At 38.9% G+C, this 18,732-nt stretch overlaps 1 protein-coding gene across 2 annotated transcripts in view; it reads right to left on the minus strand.

The window, feature by feature from the left end:
• The window catches only part of CA10 (carbonic anhydrase 10), a 212,249-nt gene that overhangs the window by 116,350 nt on the left and 77,167 nt on the right, over positions 1-18,732 (minus strand). For both annotated transcript variants that reach the window (XM_005425725.2, XM_031060897.1), the window contains exon 3: positions 10,959-11,101. In XM_005425725.2, coding sequence (XP_005425782.1) covers positions 10,959-11,101 — 143 coding nt within the window. The remainder of the gene's footprint in view (positions 1-10,958; positions 11,102-18,732) is intronic.

Genomic DNA, 18,732 nt, shown 5'->3' on the forward strand with positions numbered 1-18,732 from the left:
CAGCAGGAAAATCCTAAGAGAGGATTTTTCATGAAAGAAATGTCTGTGACATGAGTCCTCAGTGCTCCCTGAAAGATATTGAAAATTATGCATTTCTGCTTGAGAAAACAGCAGCCAAACAGTGATGTGATAGGTGGCAATCTGCAGGATATGCAATTTCTTCCTTTAATATACATCTACCTATGAAATTCCCTGTTTATCACTTAGCTCCTTAGCTCCTGTCTTCACAGACACTGCTTTTAGTAAGTGCCTCTGATTAAATATACTGCAAATAATTCACTATAATAGCAAATTCACTATAATAGCAACTGTTTTGAGAAGAGTTTCCTTTTTCCCCACACTCACTCCTTTATCTCCTGGCCAGTTTTATCCAGCTTTGACAAAGAAGAAATCTCAGTATTTTGTGAAAATTGGCTGAAGAAAAAAGCAAACCAACTTTGTGCTGAGGACCAGGCAAGTAAAACTCCATAATACAGATTAGTATAGAGCTCCTGTCGGCAGCAGTCAACTGGGCAGTCAGCAGGAGCATCCACTGGCACAAAGAACTTGGAAATAGCCACAGCATCTTCTGCCTTTGTCTTTTAATGAAGGGATTGTGGAGTACTGGAGAACTGATAATGAGAGACAGAGGCTAAAATGAAAGAAGCTAAAATGAGATTCTGTAGAAAACCATGCTACATTATTTCTTCTGCTTATGGAACACTTTGTGTTAACAGACAACTCGTCACAAAAAGGCCTCTCAAAAAATCAAACAAGATAAAAAAATCACATGAATCACATGATGCTTGTTCAAAGACTTGGGAGGTTAGGTTGAGACAAATGGGTAAGTAGATGGCACAAAACTTTGCATGATAAGAGGAATATTCTGTCAAAAACTGGCATACATCCCTGTGCTTCCAAACAATATTCTTCTGTAAATATACATCTATAAAAGAAATGTGGTGTAAGCTGTGAAAAATCTGGATGAAACATCCATCTGGTCGTGGGTAGCCTGTGGGTTACTTTTACTGAGAAGGTTTCTAATAAGACAAGACAAAGTGCCAAAGTTTTAAGCCCGGAGTTGAGATTTAGGGGCATGGATTCCCTGTTGTGGCTGATGAATCCAAGGATCTCCAATATCACTGCCTTCTGTCCATGCCAAATCTATCTTGGCAGGGAGGTTCTGAGGGCAGAATTTCTGTCTCCAGCGTTCAACATGTCCCTGGGCAACATCAAACCAGGAGGGCTCTTTAACAGTGTTTTGGTGCTTTTAATTGAGCAATACCCAGTAAATAGCCCCATATCTGTCCAACAGTGATTTACATCCCAATCCATCTTCGTGCTACAAAAACCACAGCAGCTCTGTGGTTTTTTAGTACCATACTGAAAGAAGAGATCACAAATGTATATCTGATCATTTTAGTCACTCAAAAGTAGCAATTAATGTCCATCACATAAATAATATGCTTAACCAAAGTAAACACACAAATAAAGTTATTTCAAAGGGCTGTGACAATATCGTAAGTACATCTGTATGATTTAAAATAATTCATGTTTTAATCCTTTTTTTTCCCCTCAAAGGCTTCTTTGCTCAGTACGTTTGAACACTGTTTTTGGTAGAGGTCTTAACTAGTCCTATGTGACACAGGACTAGAAGAAATACACAGATAAAGCTAAACATTTAGTGAAGGCAAAGGAACTTCAAAGGACCTTCTAAGTGCCACCTCAGCACAGCTGTGCTGCCATTGGCATAGCCCTGGAAGATGCTGTGATTTAAAGTCATATATGTGACAGGTTTCTCTGTACTCTTCGCAGAGTGGCAGGAAAAAGGGGACTACAGAAATGTGAGTGCACAGGTTTAATACCATCACTAGCCAATTACTGCGTTGATATGTTGCCTCCAGCTGCTGGCTGGGACACAGAAGAAAGGATAAAGGAGTAAAGGCTAAAGCTGTTCCTTTTTTCTTTTTAATAATTTCTTTTTAAACATCTTCAGAGAGAAAAAATACACAATTAGTTCTTATTAGCCCTTGTCCACTCTTCTCCTTCCCCTTCCTCCTCATCCCAGTGTATATCCCACATGTATCTCTGTGTCAGCATGACATATTACTGTGCTCTGTAAAATATTCTCTCCTGCTGAAGAGCCTGCCTGACACAGGTGGCACTGAGTTGTTACAATGAATAAGAATGGCGTACACTCTCTTCTTCTATGCAAGCTTACAAGAGAAAATGCTTATTTTCATCATCTTCTTCACATTTTCCAGTTCAAACTGCACAATGATTTTTGGCAGTCAAGTTAAACTTTATTATCTTATTTTCCCAGCTTAAAAGATAAAATGTCCATTGTCAGACCTACCTTGGTAGTTTGTGTCTGGTTGTTGTTCTGGATACAAGCAAGGACTTGAAAAAAATACCTTGCTGGAGGTAAAATGCTCAGTTCTAATTGATTCTGTTGGAAATTACATAACACAAAGAATTACTGATTCAAACACTTACTAAGTGACACAGCTACCACACACCAACAGCACCACTATGAGCTCTGAGTGTCTGTCACTTTCTGTACAGGAACAACATATACCAAATAAAAAAGGGAACATGCAAAAGGATTATTTAATCTTTCCAGTTTTCTTATAAGGCCTATAAGCCCCTGTAATACACACTGTCCTTTATAGTAAGAACAGCTTTATACCCCAAATTTATGTACATTTTCCTCCTCTGCTACAGAATCATCTACTGATGTTTTCCCTCAGCCTGCTGGATGACACACAGCTTAAATGTTCCCACTCCTCCACCCTCTAGATCCCATGCCGATCCACAGATTTGTTTTTGATTATTACACAGTTCACTGATGACAATTTTTCAGTTTTCCCCCTTAAGCTCCTTTCTAGTATCTAATCCTAAAATACGTTGTTTAATTCTTCCATCTATAAGCAAACTGTGCCTGCTTCAGTTTTCAACCACCACACATTAACACTTCTGGGATGAAAAACATTGAACTTGCACTTCTCTCCAGCATCAGATGCTGCTCAGAATTGGGAATGGCAACAGTGTAATTTATCTCACAGCAGAACTGACATGTGTCTTTAACACAGTACCCACTCCAGCTGCAAGGCAGAAATATCTGCTGAATATCTGGTGATTTCTTGATTTAACCATTTTGGATGAAAGTGAGGAAAAAATTTTTTAAAAAAAAGAACATTTCCCCTCACTTCCTTAATGGCTAGGTTCAATTTGTCAGGAGCTGAGGCCTTGACAGCTCCCACTTCACAGCTGCCACCAGCAGAGCTCTTTGGAAAGCCAGATCAGCACCTTGCTGCCGCAAACAGCCTCAGCCAAAGTGTGGCACCTTCCCAGATGGGCAGCAGACACCTTACACACATTACGAAGTTCCCACTCATGTCCTAATTCACACTTTCAGAATTCCAGAGCCGTTTCAGCCACAGGGAATGGCAGCCACTAGTAGCCACAGTAGCAATGTAGCTGCTTAAATGTTGAATGTCACCATCCTAAAGGATGGACTGACCATAACAGATAACTAACATTTGCTTTCTGAGAAGAAAAAGTAATCTCTGATATACAGAAATTGCAGGCTTTTGCCATTAAACTCCAAACACAGACTTGTAAATGCTGAGGTTAGGATTTACCAGGAGGAGAGTGATGTGAATTCTTATTAATTCTGTTTAGCATGGCAAGGCTTTTGCCTCATGAACTGGTGGCCGCTGAACAATAACCTTGGATATGCCTGTGCCTTCCCCAGATATCCTGACCTTGGTAATACAGCATATGGTAGAGATAATTCATGCTATTAATGTATAAAATATTATAAGATCCAAGCTATGTCTTTTGACTACCCCAGCTGGGAGCAGAGTCTTATTCAACCAGTTCCCGGACCACGTTAAGATAATATCAGGTCTTTTAACATAAGAATGGAACCTTCCTAAGCGATGATCACTGACTTCCCTGGAATGCCAGGACCACTCAAGAGTGATTTCGCTCCTCAAAGATTGCATCTACTACGATGATCACCGGGGGACGCCACCCTGTTACATGTGAATGCCGACTTCTCTGGAGTGCTCTGACAACATCTAGACATCTGGACTGGACTTTTGTCTAACTCTGCACATGTATAGCCCCGGTTCTGCATGTGAAGGGACACAAAGGAACATTCGGTCATCTCTGCCTCAGGCGGAATAAACTGTATAAAAACGTGCTGGGCAAAGTGGCATGTGTGAACAGGGGAGACTGACATTCGGGGTCAGGTCCGTGTATTCACCCAGCGTTGATCCCGGGCTCGGCGCTGCCTTGGCTGTGGTGGCTTTTTTGCCGATCGAAATTCTGTTTCGCTGACAATTCAATAAATCATTGCTAAATTTTCTTATAAATTTGGCTCTCGATTTGATCATTTATAACAGTAATATGATTCAAATTCTCTGTACAAAATGACATGGAACATCCCCATCCATTAGAGTGGGCTCTCAGTTAACAATATTTCATTGATGTTGTGTCAAAAATACACACTTTAAATAACATATTATTATATATTATTGCATTTCAATATGTCATACATTTATTAATGTTTGTAACAAGAAAAAAAAAGCAAAGAATCATCATTTTTGAGTCCAGGAAATGTGTTTTAACAGTGCTAAAATACAAAATTATATTTCATTTAAAGCATATGGTGTGAGGAGACCTGCACACTTTTAGTATAACAGCAGGATCAGTGTGAGAGAAAAAAAATCTTCAGCCTTTTTCATACCGATGACTATAACCCCAAGTAGAGAATCATGTACACAGACAAGATATATGTTACTTCTACTTCTGCAAGGCTTGAAATAAATATCTAGGTTTATAAATAGACCTAAGTGCAGGATGAAATAAATCCAAATAAGATACTATCAATGCAGCGCATAGGGTCTACTAGAAAATAGGTAAGGGGCATTAAGAACCAAGTGGGCAAATTTGAAAATTCTTTTGAATATATCAAACTGTAGCTGGAGGCCAGCTGCTGCTCCAGTCTTTTTTCTTTTTAAGTCTCATCATTAGGAACTGAAAACTGGAAAGCAACTTATTTAAATAAACATGAGGAGGGAGAAAGGATGGGCAAGGCCTTTTGTTGGGATCTGTTAGCCCAGCTTCAAAAACATCTTTAACCTTCTAATGGATCTGCTGCCCAATGTCCAGAAAAGCAGATCTTGTTGATGTTTCTGATGACATCCAGTGAGTGCATTTCCAGGGACAGCACACCCACCTTTGCAAGGACACCATGGTCTGCTTTGAATCACTGCATAACTACAGCTGAGAGACAGCAACATGATTTGAAAGGTCCTCCTGCCAAACTGAGATCATATCCCAAGCTCAACATCAGAGTACAATGCTGTTCATGGAGTGAATCATTCTCCAGGTCTAAGATCTCCCAGGAAACTTCCCATGGCAGACAAGTGAGCTTGTTTTATGGCACCAGACAAGATTAGATGTCAAGCAGAGCAATGAAGAAGCTACAGAAGTATATTCTTGTGCCTGTTCAGGACTCATTCCATGGGTGATCTGTGTCAGAAACAACCAGAAACTGAGAACACACCAAGATACCCATCTGAGACTTCACATATTCCAAACTGATGTAATCTCACGGACAACTGAAGCAGTAAGGAAAGAAAGGTCCTGCTATAGAGTAAGGTGCAGATCCTGAACTTGTTTTCCCCTGTGCACGATCTACTAACAGCAAAGTCTGCAGTCTACATCTGAAAAAAACCAGCATTTTTTTCCTGTTTTAAATTCCATATTAAGGGTGAATAAACAAGTTACTTTAACCTGCTGGTTCCACTGCAAGTTCACTCACTAACACGCAGAACACACAGAACTGTAGAAGAATTAGAAATGGTAAACAACGATTTAAGCGGCAATACTATGCTTTGTTTTTTATTCATTAAATTTTTTGATGCTTGCGTCAGACTTTTGACTTTCCAAAGCTACTCTACATCAAAAATCATTATTAAGACCTCTAAAAGTATATCACAAGTCAGTTTACAGATGACATTGATGTCTTATTGCTATCCATTCCTCCTGGACCATTTATAACATTTAATTTTTTATATTCCTGCAGTGCTGAAATATGGTGCATACCAGTATCTGTCCTTTTAGTAATCACCAAAGTAAATCTTGGCAGTTGTCATATATTGCACTCTTGAGAAAAATGCTAGTAATACTGTGAATTGATTGAACAGCATGGAATCAGAACTAACTGGCAGAGAAACCATTTAACTGATTTCAATCCATAAATCTCTTTTCTCCTACCCTGTTTTAGTTTAGAAGCTGTTGAATGTAGCCATCATCTTGTAATGCATAGAATGAACCAATTATTTATATGGATATTAATTTAAATACATTATTGTATTCATTAATGCCCCATATGAGCAGGCAGATATGTGGATCTTGCTGATTAACTTTCATTTATGCACACTGAGCTACAGAATAACAGTCCTTGGCCAGCAGACATCAATTCCTTTTATTTCCCCAGGGATCAACATCAGGTATAATGTCCTGGCTTGCCTTAAAAATAAAGTGGTTTTAAACAGAACTTTACCTGCTTTAGGCAACAATTTCAGTCCTTGAGTGTGACCTAAAATGATTCATAAGACATAAGGGCACTGATGTGGCAAGGTTTAATTACTTGGCAGGGATGCACTTGCTATCTAAAGCAAATGCTGCTGCTTAACATGTTTTTACGAGAAAAAAGAAAAAAAATATGGCCAAGAACTGTACTGAGTCTTAAAGAATTCTAGAAATGGGGCTTTTGAAATTAAGTCCACAGAGAACCAGGAGACCAAAGTCAGATGGGCTACAGAAACGCAAGGGACAAAAATTGGGGGACCAAAGGCAGAGCTCTTGCAGAGGTGAATTGAGGAAGGAGTCCCAGCAAAGGACCAGGTCAGTGCGGAGTGGTTTTTTCATCCACCACAATCACCCATGACAGGCTGGAAATCCCTGCTTTGGAGATTGAAACCCAAGGTGCTTCCTGCCTAAATATAAGATATTCTATTGTGCTGATTGCTTTGGTGCTCAAGTGAATCCAAGGCAAAAAGAGCAGAGAAAGTAAAAGGGTGCCATTCTTTGTGACATGGAGGAATGATTTGCAAATGAATAAGGATTGGCATTGTTTATCAGAAAGGGCTGTTTATCTGAAATGGACTGCTTGCTAAATTCATTAAAATGGATAAATAAGAGACAAAGCTGGGCCTGAGAGAGAACTGGAACCTGGGGAGTTTCCTCAAAAGCAGCATTTCTTCTTCTTCTTCACGTAAACTCACTAAATATCTTGTGCTGAGGTTCTGGATCTTGAAATCCAACTATCTGTGTCAATGACACTCAAGGCTTCAGGACCTGCTAAGCCACTTTCTCAGGAAATGGAGAATCACACATACAGAATAAGAGCACAACTCAGAATAACATCTGATGATGCTTGAATTGTAAATGTGTGACCTGATACTGCCCTGAAATCGTTGGACAGCACAAAAAGTAATACATCACGGGTCACTGCAACCTTATTGCAAAAAAGTGGATCAAAGAGGTATAAATATTTGGCAAATAGTGCTGCCATCCCTTTACTCCTGTAATATATGTTAGAAATAATTCATGCTATAAAAGAATGTATTTTATAAAGATTTGAAATCCAAACGAGTCTCTGACCACAAGCAGCTCAGGGACAGATGTCTACTTTGGAATGTTGAAATTCCTGAAGGGAGCAAGAGAACAATACCCCGTTTACCTATGAATAGATGTGGCCAGGGCCATGATCGATGATCGTTTTGCTCGACTGATACCACCAATCGAGATAACAGAAGTCGCTGGAAAGATACATCTTAACTTCCCCTGACATGAACAGCGCCTGCCACTACTCAGGAAACAGCAACTGTCCAGCCCTGCACAGTGAAAGCAACTCTCATGCATATGTGGGGTTACAAAGGAAAGCGGGGCACCTCTGCCTCAGGCATAAAAAACTGTATAAAATAGCCTCGCTAGAAACAGCATGTGTGAACAGAGGGGGATCCGATGCGATAGAGGTCGGATCCAGGTTCACCCAGCGCTGATCCCGGGCTTGACGCTGCCTCTGGCTGTGGTGGTTTTGAGGACCATATTTTGGTCGTGGAAAAAGATAAATAAAATCTTTTCGCATTTTTGATAATTTGGCTTTTTGATTGATCATTTATAACACTCCTGAATGGAATGGGAAGAATTTTCTCAGCCTCAGACCAGAAATAACTATTAAGTTGCCTGCTGTGTGATGGCCACAGACTGGGCTTTTCTCCCCCTGTAGGAAAACAGTGATGTTGTCCTTTATACCCTCCTATATATAGGATATATCCTATAGGATATATCCTATATCAGATAATTTCTTCTCTTAAGGAGAAAGAAAAATATTGCTTTATTTCCAAGCAGTCTAAAAAATAGTAGGAAAGTCTCAGTCTGGTTTACTAAAAGGCTTTCACTGCAAACACTGAAATAAAATAATCTACAGGAACTAGAAAGGGATGTGCTTAAATGGAAATTTTAGACACAAATTCTGTAGTGGAATAGAACAGTTTTGGTCTGCCAAGGTGAGAAGGGAGAACTAAATAGGTAACTGGTTTACAGAAATTAACCAACGCTCCCCACTAAAAATAAAGTCACGGGGAAAGGAGTGGCAAGGAGTGAAAGGAGTAAGAGGAGATATTAAGTCAGTGATCATAGATTGGTCTTGGATTCTGTTCCTGTGGGTGAGTCACTTCTGTTCCTCATAAGCTAATTTCCAAAGTGAAGCACACAAAGTAGTTATGTTGCTTTCAAAATTAAATAAATATTTTTTAAACCTGATAAAATGGAACTTCTAAATTAATAGCAAAAAAAATTGTTAGGAATTTGTAATTACTGTTCCAAGAACAATTGAACTGAGTATTTCCTTCCATCTTGCTCTCTCTTAGAGCTTGAATCTCCTCCCAGCCCCTTTTCCAAAAGAGGTTTATTATTGTGACTGTGTGCAAGTAGCTGTCTCTTTTGTTCACTGTGCATGTAAGCTAGCTTATTATAACTTTGATTTGAAACCACATCAAATCCCTTTTTTATTTATTCATTATTTTTCTTAGGATCAGTTCCATAAAACCCTTTCATATACAGCATAATCACGGTTAAATCTTCTCCAAGAAATTCCCTGGCTGCCACAGCAATTGGTTCTGAGCGCTGAGAGCTGAAGTGCTTCAGCCTATATGAAACACACCTCTATTTTTAACATACAAAAAACATTACTGAGGAAGTGAACACAAATACACTACCTGCCAAATCAAATCCTCAGTGAAGCAAAGAATGAACAAAGAATTTTTTATAAGGTATCAAAATTGCAATCTTTTTCTCAGAGGAGAATTTTGATTTAACTATTTTGAAAGTCTCTCAAGACAAATCACAACAAGAACAAATCCTGTTCTTGTAACATGATAGAAGGTCATCAGCGGCAGTATTTGTGAGCATGGCAGGTGTTAAAAATAGGTTAGAAATTGTTGTAAAATAGTTGATAGATCATTAAGCATGTACTGTTAGTTTGGTTATTATATTGTAAAAGGGGTTAAAAGGATAGTTACAAGAAATACGGTACTCAACATACCATAACACACCAAAACAAGCCAGCCTGGACAGAACTGTAATGGGCCAATCAAGCACCTTAAACCTTCATGCAAATGAAGGATCCAAAAAGAAACCAATCCAAAGGGACAAAAAACAGGATAAAAAGGGGCTTCTGACCCACTGAATCCTTGCCACTTCATCTGGGACATCCGGGACATCGCTGCTGAGCAGCCCCAGCACCGGCGCTGCAGCATCCTTGATGGGAACGCTCCTGCTCGGCCCGGGCCCCCTTGCTTTAGGCCTTTCTTTTTCTTATAATAAATGATGAAATCACTTTAGTACCAGAAGCCTGCTTTCATTTTTATCAGTAAAAACCTCATCACTGATACAGCATCTCCCAGTCTGTCAGTGCCTCCAAATTTTATCAATCATCACACATTTGCTTCACTGCAAGCTGGTACAAAAACCTAGCTGACTTCTTAGAACTGCTGAAGACATTGAATATTCTGAACCTCCTGCATTTGACTCACTGACAACTTCCATGTCCTTGAATTTAATGTTTTGTCATTCTGTAATTTATAAATTATATGAAATGTGTAAGCCTTTGCGTACATAGTAGAGTCATCAAAACTCTGAGTTTTGGTTTTTTAGTTTTTGGGGGTTTTTTAATCAAAACAAAAAACCTCTGCACATTTCCATTTAAAAAGCAAAATGTTATTATTATTCTGAAATTTGGGCCAGAGTTGGAAGCTTTACTGTCTTCCAGTAGTAACAACATCACCATTTCAGCATTTCTGTGATAAAGCCCAGATAAATTCTGATGTATTTGTACATGCGCCACCAGGACCTCCATGGGAAGTACAGAGCAAATTCCTAGAATGTCACACTGTTTCCAGTGGACATCTCATTTGTCATGACAACAAGGGAAGATAAATAATTTTCAAATAACCTTTTGTTGGAGTCTCTACTTGCTCTGATATTGTAATTCACAGTGCCTTTTCTTTCACCTGCATGGTCTTACCCAACCTGTGTTACAACTGCCTGCATTGAACAAGCAATAAATACTTTAAAATACCCTTTTAGGCACCCCAACATAAGAAAAGCAACACAAAACCATTATAAATTAATGAGTATTGTCAAGACTGCTAAAAGGTTCAAGATGTTTTATGTATAAAATAATTTCAGAATTGAAATATCAATCCTTTAGCTGGATAAACAGAATTGATTAGTTCAGTGATTTGAGGACAATCTTTAAAACATGCTACACTGTTATTCTGCCTCAGAGCTGACAGATAAAAGTAAATGCTTTAGAAAAATAAAATGTAGCAATTTGGTTTTTTTTAAATCTACTAACTCCATTTATTTTATACACCAGAAAAGAGACCACCTACCTTTCTTCCCCCTGTGTTTAGGCGAAGAGGAGTTAGGAAGGGATCAAAAATCATATGGCTGGTTTCAATATTGACAGGTGACTGTCTTTTCCCAACAGAGCAAAGATTCCAAGCTGAGTTCACCAAACCCCAAAAGGAGGGTACTGCAAAATATAAGAAAATGTAAGTTTAATGGAAGTCTGGAAAGACTGTGGCAGTACATGCCAGGCAGATGGCCAGGTAATTAATCTTGCCCAATTGTCTGTACACATACTTAGAAACTGAAAACAGGCAAATTCATCTTGCATCTGAAATTTAAAACTTCATACAACAAGACCAAAATATATGATTTCATATAATTTTGTATCAGGAAAGAAGGTGGATTAGTTCTTTTCCTCTTTGATATAATCCCAGGTTCAATAATAAACAGCTCTTTTGCTATTACAGAATATTTACTGAGCAATAGGAAGGCGAGTCACTAGTCCTTATGCTAACTTTGCATATATTCCATGTGTCCTTGGACTGAAACGCTTCCATTCTACTGAACTTTAAAAAAAATACTTAAACTATTTAGAAAATTAATTAAAACCCACAGAAATGTTGTAAGAGAAACACACGCTGATACTGGAGAACAGACTGCTTCTTGAGGTTCTATCTATTTCTGTTCTGCTCACCCAAATCTTTCTTTAGATATAGTTTTGATATTAAAAAAAAATCTTGTTGGAGAAGTCACACTCTGGTAGTGAGAAAGGATAAGTTCCTTCCCTCGGCATGCAATGGCTTGGAACAAGGAGGAAACACTAACTGTGGATAAACTGAGTTACCTCCTGCATTTTCTAACTGGAAAAAAATGTGATGTAACTACATACTGCTGCATATCAGAGAACTGCAGGTGAGGGTCACATTGCACCTCATCTGCAATTTACAGACAAGATCAACCTGGACCCCTCTTTGGCTACTGAAAACCTTTCAGTAAATGAGTGGAGTGTAATTACAAGATAGACAAAGGACATATTTAGATTTGTGTCTGCAACTTTGACCTTGTCAGTTGTTCTGTAGTTTTGTGTAGCAGCTGAAAATTTTTCAATCTTCTTGTAAGATGTTTTTGGCTTGATTTTTTTCTTTTAACGTGTTGTTAAAAGCTTTAATAGCCTTTAAGCCTCAAAGCATTCCTCTGATGCGTGAACCACGTGTGACAAAGCCTCCAAACCCAGACTGGGGAAAACTGGGGCCCTGGGGCAGGAACACAAGTGCTTTGCCTGGTGGGTGGAGCTGAAAACAACACACTTGGGCTATAAAAAGCTTTTTTTGTTGCTGTTGTTAGTTGGATGCAGGACTTTGTAGTGTGAATGTTTGCTCCTGATTGCAATTTTTGGCTACTCTAGGAGGAGCAACAAAGAATTTTTTCTGGACTGGAACCTCATATTTACATTGGGTTTAACACATTGAGAGGATATTCCTTGGAGGGGAGAAAGGTGGAAAATATCTTCTGAATAATGCAGCCCTAGGATTACAGTGATCTTGATATTTTCCTTATGTTTTATACAGCTCAGGTTTTTTTTGCCTTCAGAGTTTGAGTGTATGTAGGTGTAAAACTTTGGTTACGTTAACCTATATTTCATGTTACTTTTTCCAAAAATTAGATAAACTTTCTGGAGAATTCTCAGGTTGCTGCTTGCACAGCGAAACTTTATTATGTTTGTGCAGGAGTGATGAAAAGTGTTTTGCAGCTGTTGCCTGCTCCAGTAGTTTAGGTGTTGTCATCTACAAATATTAAGACTTATTACAAAATATGTGAAAACTCAATTTTCAGTTAAAACTTTTTTATTCTTAGTGCCAGTGTGTCTGTGCAGCCACAGGTGCTGCAGGTACAGGTGAACTCTAACAGCTATAATTGACATGGTGCTGCCAGCAGAGCTTAAAGCTGCCTTGCATACAAATTTTATGTGACTATGTGCTACTAATCCCTTAAATTTGCTAGTGACTTATTTTTTTTTAACACCTGAAACAGACAATCAAATCAGCAACTCCTCTTAGGATATACTGCATGAAAATTATTATCATTATATTCAAGTTGATAGCAAAATTTATGATGCAAGTGGGATTGACCCAGAAAAGCTGCACTGGAAAAGGGCTGCTAGCAGGGGTTGTTTTATAATGTTATTTCCTGTTTCTGACAGGAAACCCTGCATTCTCTGCTGTGCCTGTCACAACAGCCTGGAACTTGAGGGGAGGGAGCTGCAGAGTTGTGGCATTGCCCTGCAAAGGTCACAGCTGTCATCAGACATGTGAGTCTGAGCTGAAATCTTCAGTTCCTCTCTAAACACCCAACACTGGAGCTCCAGGACCTCTCTAGTCCTGTTGCTATTTCTGGGCACACAAAGAGAAAAGTTCCCCACAGCTGCACTCACCCCACGGATCTGAGTGATTCTACCTGTGCTTCAGCCCAAGGTTAATTAAGATGACTGACTTAGGACTGCACACCTAAGTTGACTAGAGGATGGGGCTATTAAAGCAATATTAATGTCAAATTACATTTAATTAAAGTAATTAGTGCTGCTGCTTAGATGCCCAAAGTGATCTACAAGTACTCAGAACTGTAACAGAAAAATCTAAGAATGTTCATGTAGGAAGCCAAGGCTTATATTAAACACAGGTACTGAATTAACTCTTTAGTCTGAAGAAATCAGGTGTATGAATGTAGGAAAACATATAAAAATAGTAATCATTTTTTATTCCAGCTTCGAGGTTCTACTTGGTCTTAAGTCATTAATGAAACAGTATCTCCTTTCCCATAATTATATTGTATTTCCATAAAAATCTACTCGTGTGGAATTTGCTGCTTTTTTGTGTGTAGACCTCTGAAGCGCTTAGACAATTCCTGTACTGTACAGAAGCTACTGTGACTCTCTAGTTTGCATGCAGGCCAAATACCAGCTCTAAATATCATTTAACAAGGTGCTCCAGCTTCTGATTATTGTACCCAAAGCCTGAATATAGTGATCATGTCATCTCTGCTTCCTCTATAAATCCCCCTAAACTTGCACTGCTTGGGAGCTGAGTTGTTGCAAACATATTACACAGATATCAGATCATAAGTTTGTGTCTGATCAATGCCTTCAATTTTCTCCTAACAGAAAATTCAGTTTATATCCTGTGTATGCTGGAACACTATGGACAACAGATTTTTGTGTGTGTGTGTGTGTGTGTGTTATATGGTGAGGTGGATTACTTACATTTTATGCCTGTGCAGGAATCTCTGACTTCTTTATTTAATCTGTATCTTATTGCAAATGCTCTCTTTTCAATTTACTGGGAATAATTTATATTGAGATAGATGAAGATGCTTCAGCATCAGCATGACACAAAAGGATGAGGGATTCTAATGGCTTTTATCAAACCCATGCAAAACAGGAGTGAAACAAAAGCAGCTAGCAAAATAATGGAAGAATTGAGAGCTATTCTGGTGATGAGTACCAAGGATTTGCTGAAATAAACATGAGCCTTCCCTCTCTAGAGGAAAGCAATGAGAGAAAGGTGTCCCAGAAAGATGTCCTTCCATAGGGACAGCAAACTCGCAGATAAGCAGAATGGTATAGCCTGCAGGGAACAGTTTGCATTTGTGCTGAGAGGAGCCAACAGTTTTCCCAGGATAGGAACTGGGAAAGGTGTGTACTGTGTATGACATCTGAATTGCCTGACTGCAATAAAAAATCATGCTGGACTCAAAAGTTCTGGGTCCTGGAAGGGCTGTGGACAAGTCTCCAGTATGAAATGACTGGAGGCAAGGACTCTGCTTTAGCAGCAACTATAGAAGCAACACCTTTTGCATCCAAAAAATTTGTAGGTTTGGTGTTTGCTCATGGTTTAGTTGTGGGTCTGGGGTGTTGGGTTAAGGGTTCTATAATCACTGAGGTCTTTTCCAACCTCAGTGATTTGATGATTGTGTAATAGATATCCCGCTACAATGAATTCACACCTCTTTAGGAATGAAAAGCCTCATGTAGTTGATTTTTGTGTAAGCCAGTGAAGAACCAAATAGAAATGAAGAATCTTATTTAAATTGCCACCAGAATTAAGGTGTTCTGGGTTGTTTTGAGCCTTTGTTTAAATAGGGGACAGAAGCCAGAAAACTTCAAATACAGGAAATAAATAGGGTGGCTGGAAGTAAGGGAGCATTTTCAAAAAATGCTGTCCAAATAAGAAAAATGGAAAAGGTGATAAACTCTGACCAGTTAAATAAGAAACTAAAATAAGACACATCAGAAGAAGATATCAAAGAAAAATTTCCAAGGGTCTTAAAAGCCACTAATAACTTTTTTAAGAGTATGAGAAGCAAGGACACTGGCTGAGTGTGTTGGACCAGCTGGTGATCAGGTTGTAAGAGCAGCACAGGAAACATTATGTGTCAGTAAAACTGTATGAATTCTTTTCCTTACTACTCACAAAATGGTGTCAAGGGATGTTCCCACACAGGAGCTCTTTTATGAGGAATGAATCTGAGAAACTGTCTCAGAATCAAGCAACAGAAAAGTGACTTTTAGTATAAACAGATAAAATTAACAAATTCATTCAGGTCAGACAGAACTCTAGGATGAATACTGTTATAAACTAGTATTTGTTCATCAAAATATGTAATGTAATTATAAGAGCCTGAATGTTATATGTCACAAGACGTTGTATACTTAACAGGAAATCTTGTAACTGCACAAGCACATGAATGTAGACCATAAACAATAGCCTTGTTTAACAGGAAAAGCACAGACCCTCTATAAACACAGCAGGAAACCCTACCCAGATAAGAATCCGCTCGCTTGGAAAATACAGAAAGGTCGGCTGGGAAGCAACTCACGACCACCAAGAGGCAGGAAAAGACCCCTAGCAACAGACCGGAGCTGGCGTGTGTACGCAGAAGAAAGAGCAAATAAAAGACGAACTCAGAGGGGTGGGAAGTGCGGCCCTGGGAGAGCAGAGACTCCTGGCCGCCAGCACGCTTGTTATCCTTGCTTGTTATCCTTGTCCAATAAATTCTCAATTGGTATACCAATTGGCTCAGAAAATTCTTGATTGGCTCAGAGAATTCACAAACTTAACTTATAACAAATACCACAGTGATGTGAACTGCCAAAATCCTTGCTTAAAATCTGCACCAGTCTTGGAGAAACAAAAAGTGGCAAATGTGATCCAATTTTTATGGTGTTTATTTTTACAGATGCTTGTTTTTCCCAAGGTATCTGCTATGATCCCTGTCAATGACACAAGGTGAAGTCTAGGCAGGACAGTCAGGTTATTTCTGTTTTACTGCACCAAGCCTGTAAATTCCTCTTTGAAGTCTGCTCAACTTCCAAGAGCACAGATTCTCTGAATTTAAGTTTCTCCAGAGTTCATGAATTTAAATGAAAAGTGTCAACTTATCCATCAGCACATCTTTGTTTATATTTTTAAGCCTTAGCACTGGCCCTGGCAATGGCGTAAAACACCACAAAAGATTGTATTTGTGCAGTGATTATTCTTGCCCTGTGTAATTACTGGTACTTCAGATAAAATCTCAAGCTACTTTATTGAGGCTGGAAATTGGAACCACAGAGAGAATCAGTAATCTGTGTACATCAATAAAGCAGTCCATTAATTATTTCCACCTACTCAGCTTGAAAAAAATTATCATACCAATTCCTCTGGATAACCACATGACCTGCTCTGCCTCTACATAAACGCCAAAGGCAAAGTCATAAAGGCTTTGAGAGATAAATCAGGGACACCAAAGAAATGGCAGAGTATAGAATGACATTCATCTCAGTAACTGGTCACAGAAATCTCCAGACTGCAGTAACATTAGACACTATCACAATGGCTTCAAATTTGAGAACTGAAAGTGTTCTGTTTTCTTTTTAGCAGCAAAGTGTTGACAGCTGAAATATATTCTCCAGAGTAAGACAGCATTGCCATTATTCAAGAGATAGTAAAAAAAATTAAAAATTTTAGCAATAAATCTTGAAACATATAAAAAATTAAAATTTTGAAGAACTCTAGCAGCATCATATTCTATACTGCTAATTCCATACTGGTCCGTTCAAATGTCATCTTCCCTCTGTATGAAGGATTCTCAATGACAAGAAACATTCAACCACTGCACTTGTTAAATGAGAGATAACAGAAAACAGAAAGGGGAAAATGAGGTTTTGAGATTCTGTCTTTTAAAAAGTGGCTATTTTCTGCTATGCCTTTAATAAAGACATCATGCAATACCCTCTCGAATTTACCTTTTAAATTGTAGCTCCTTATTTATGCCTAATTAAACATTTTCTTAAATTAAGAGTTATATTACCTGGGGAAAAGTATTTAGCAATCAAAATTAGTGACCTCTGGCCCTGCAAAGCTTTTGCTTATTTTTATCTACAAATTTAGGATACAAGTGTAGAACACAGTACCACTCCTTTCATTACAGTGATTAAACCAGACGAATTCACTTCTATAAATTATGTCAAGCTAGGGGTAAAGAGTAGTTATACAACAGTATGTAATTACATTTTTCTCTGCCACCCTCTGGTGAGTTCACACATACTAAAACTATACAATCAAACACTAATGCTTCTGAAAAATATAGGTCAGCTGCTTGTAGAGGTATTTACAGATGCTTCTCATATTGACTTTTGTCTTTTCATTATTCATGTGGCAGAAGTAGAAAGGGGCACCTAGAGGGAGAGGTATATCCAGGTCCAAAACTAAGTAGGTAACACTTCTAGGGTCAGGGTTACTAAATTTCTGAGAAGATAATGTGTTTCTCTCTCACTCTAGTCAAAAAGATACTATAGTTTTGGGGGAAATGGGTTTTTCCATGTAATATGAGTGAAGGTCCTGTTGGTGAAAGATTTAGCACAACTATGGCAAAAAAAAAATTGGAAATGAAAACAGATTAAAGAACAGTTTGGTTTAAAGGTTAAAAAGCAACTGGGATGTTTAGTGGAACTGGCACAGATTGTTCATTAAAGTGTCAGTCTTGGGTAAGGGAAATCCTTCTTGGCAAATGAACTAAAAATGAGAAAGGGGAGGACAGCAGCATACTCTCCCTCTTTTCCATCCCCAGTCCCTATGGGCTGGATCCGTGCCCTGCCTGCCTTTGAGTGGGACATTGGGCCCACTTCCTCTGCCTGCCAGTGCCCAGGCTGCGGGTATGACTAATGAGCTGCCATGAATTACTGCCACTCAGGTGGTAATTTCTAACCGAGTCTGGTCAGCCATCAATCACTGACGGGGTTCAACAGATTTCCCTCAAACCAGGCACAGATACAACTGAGAGCATTTGTCTGGCACTCATTGTAATTTGGGGGGTGGAAAACAGGGAGAGTTCAGCCTGGAGTTGAAGCACAGACTGAAAGGGAAAAAGCTGAAATACAAAAAAAAGTTGTCATGGTCGTTCTGGACTTGAAATGGGACTTTGCATTAAAATGCAGGAAACCCAGATTTTAAGCTATCCTGTGATGTCGAATCTTTCCTCTTCATGTTCTTCATCTTTGGGTTTTTTTGTGGCTCATGCTGTAGAACTGGGGACTAAGGCTGTGCTGTTAAAACGAGTAACTGTTCTGAGACAGGATGAGTGAGATGTAAGGCTTTAAAGAAGATCCAGAAGAAAGGTGAAGAAAGCCTCAAATAGATGAAATTGAATAGAAAAAGTTATTCAGAGAAAAGTAATTCGAAACATTGTTTTAAGGGAAAAGACTGCTTATCCAGCAGATACCTTGAGCTCTATTCTGTAGATTCAGCTTTTGTCTCTGGGTTACTATCGGTCCTCCTGCTG

This window comes from Geospiza fortis, unplaced genomic scaffold (genome assembly GCF_000277835.1).
Source record: "Geospiza fortis unplaced genomic scaffold, GeoFor_1.0 scaffold221, whole genome shotgun sequence".
Lineage (NCBI taxonomy): Eukaryota > Metazoa > Chordata > Aves > Passeriformes > Thraupidae > Geospiza > Geospiza fortis.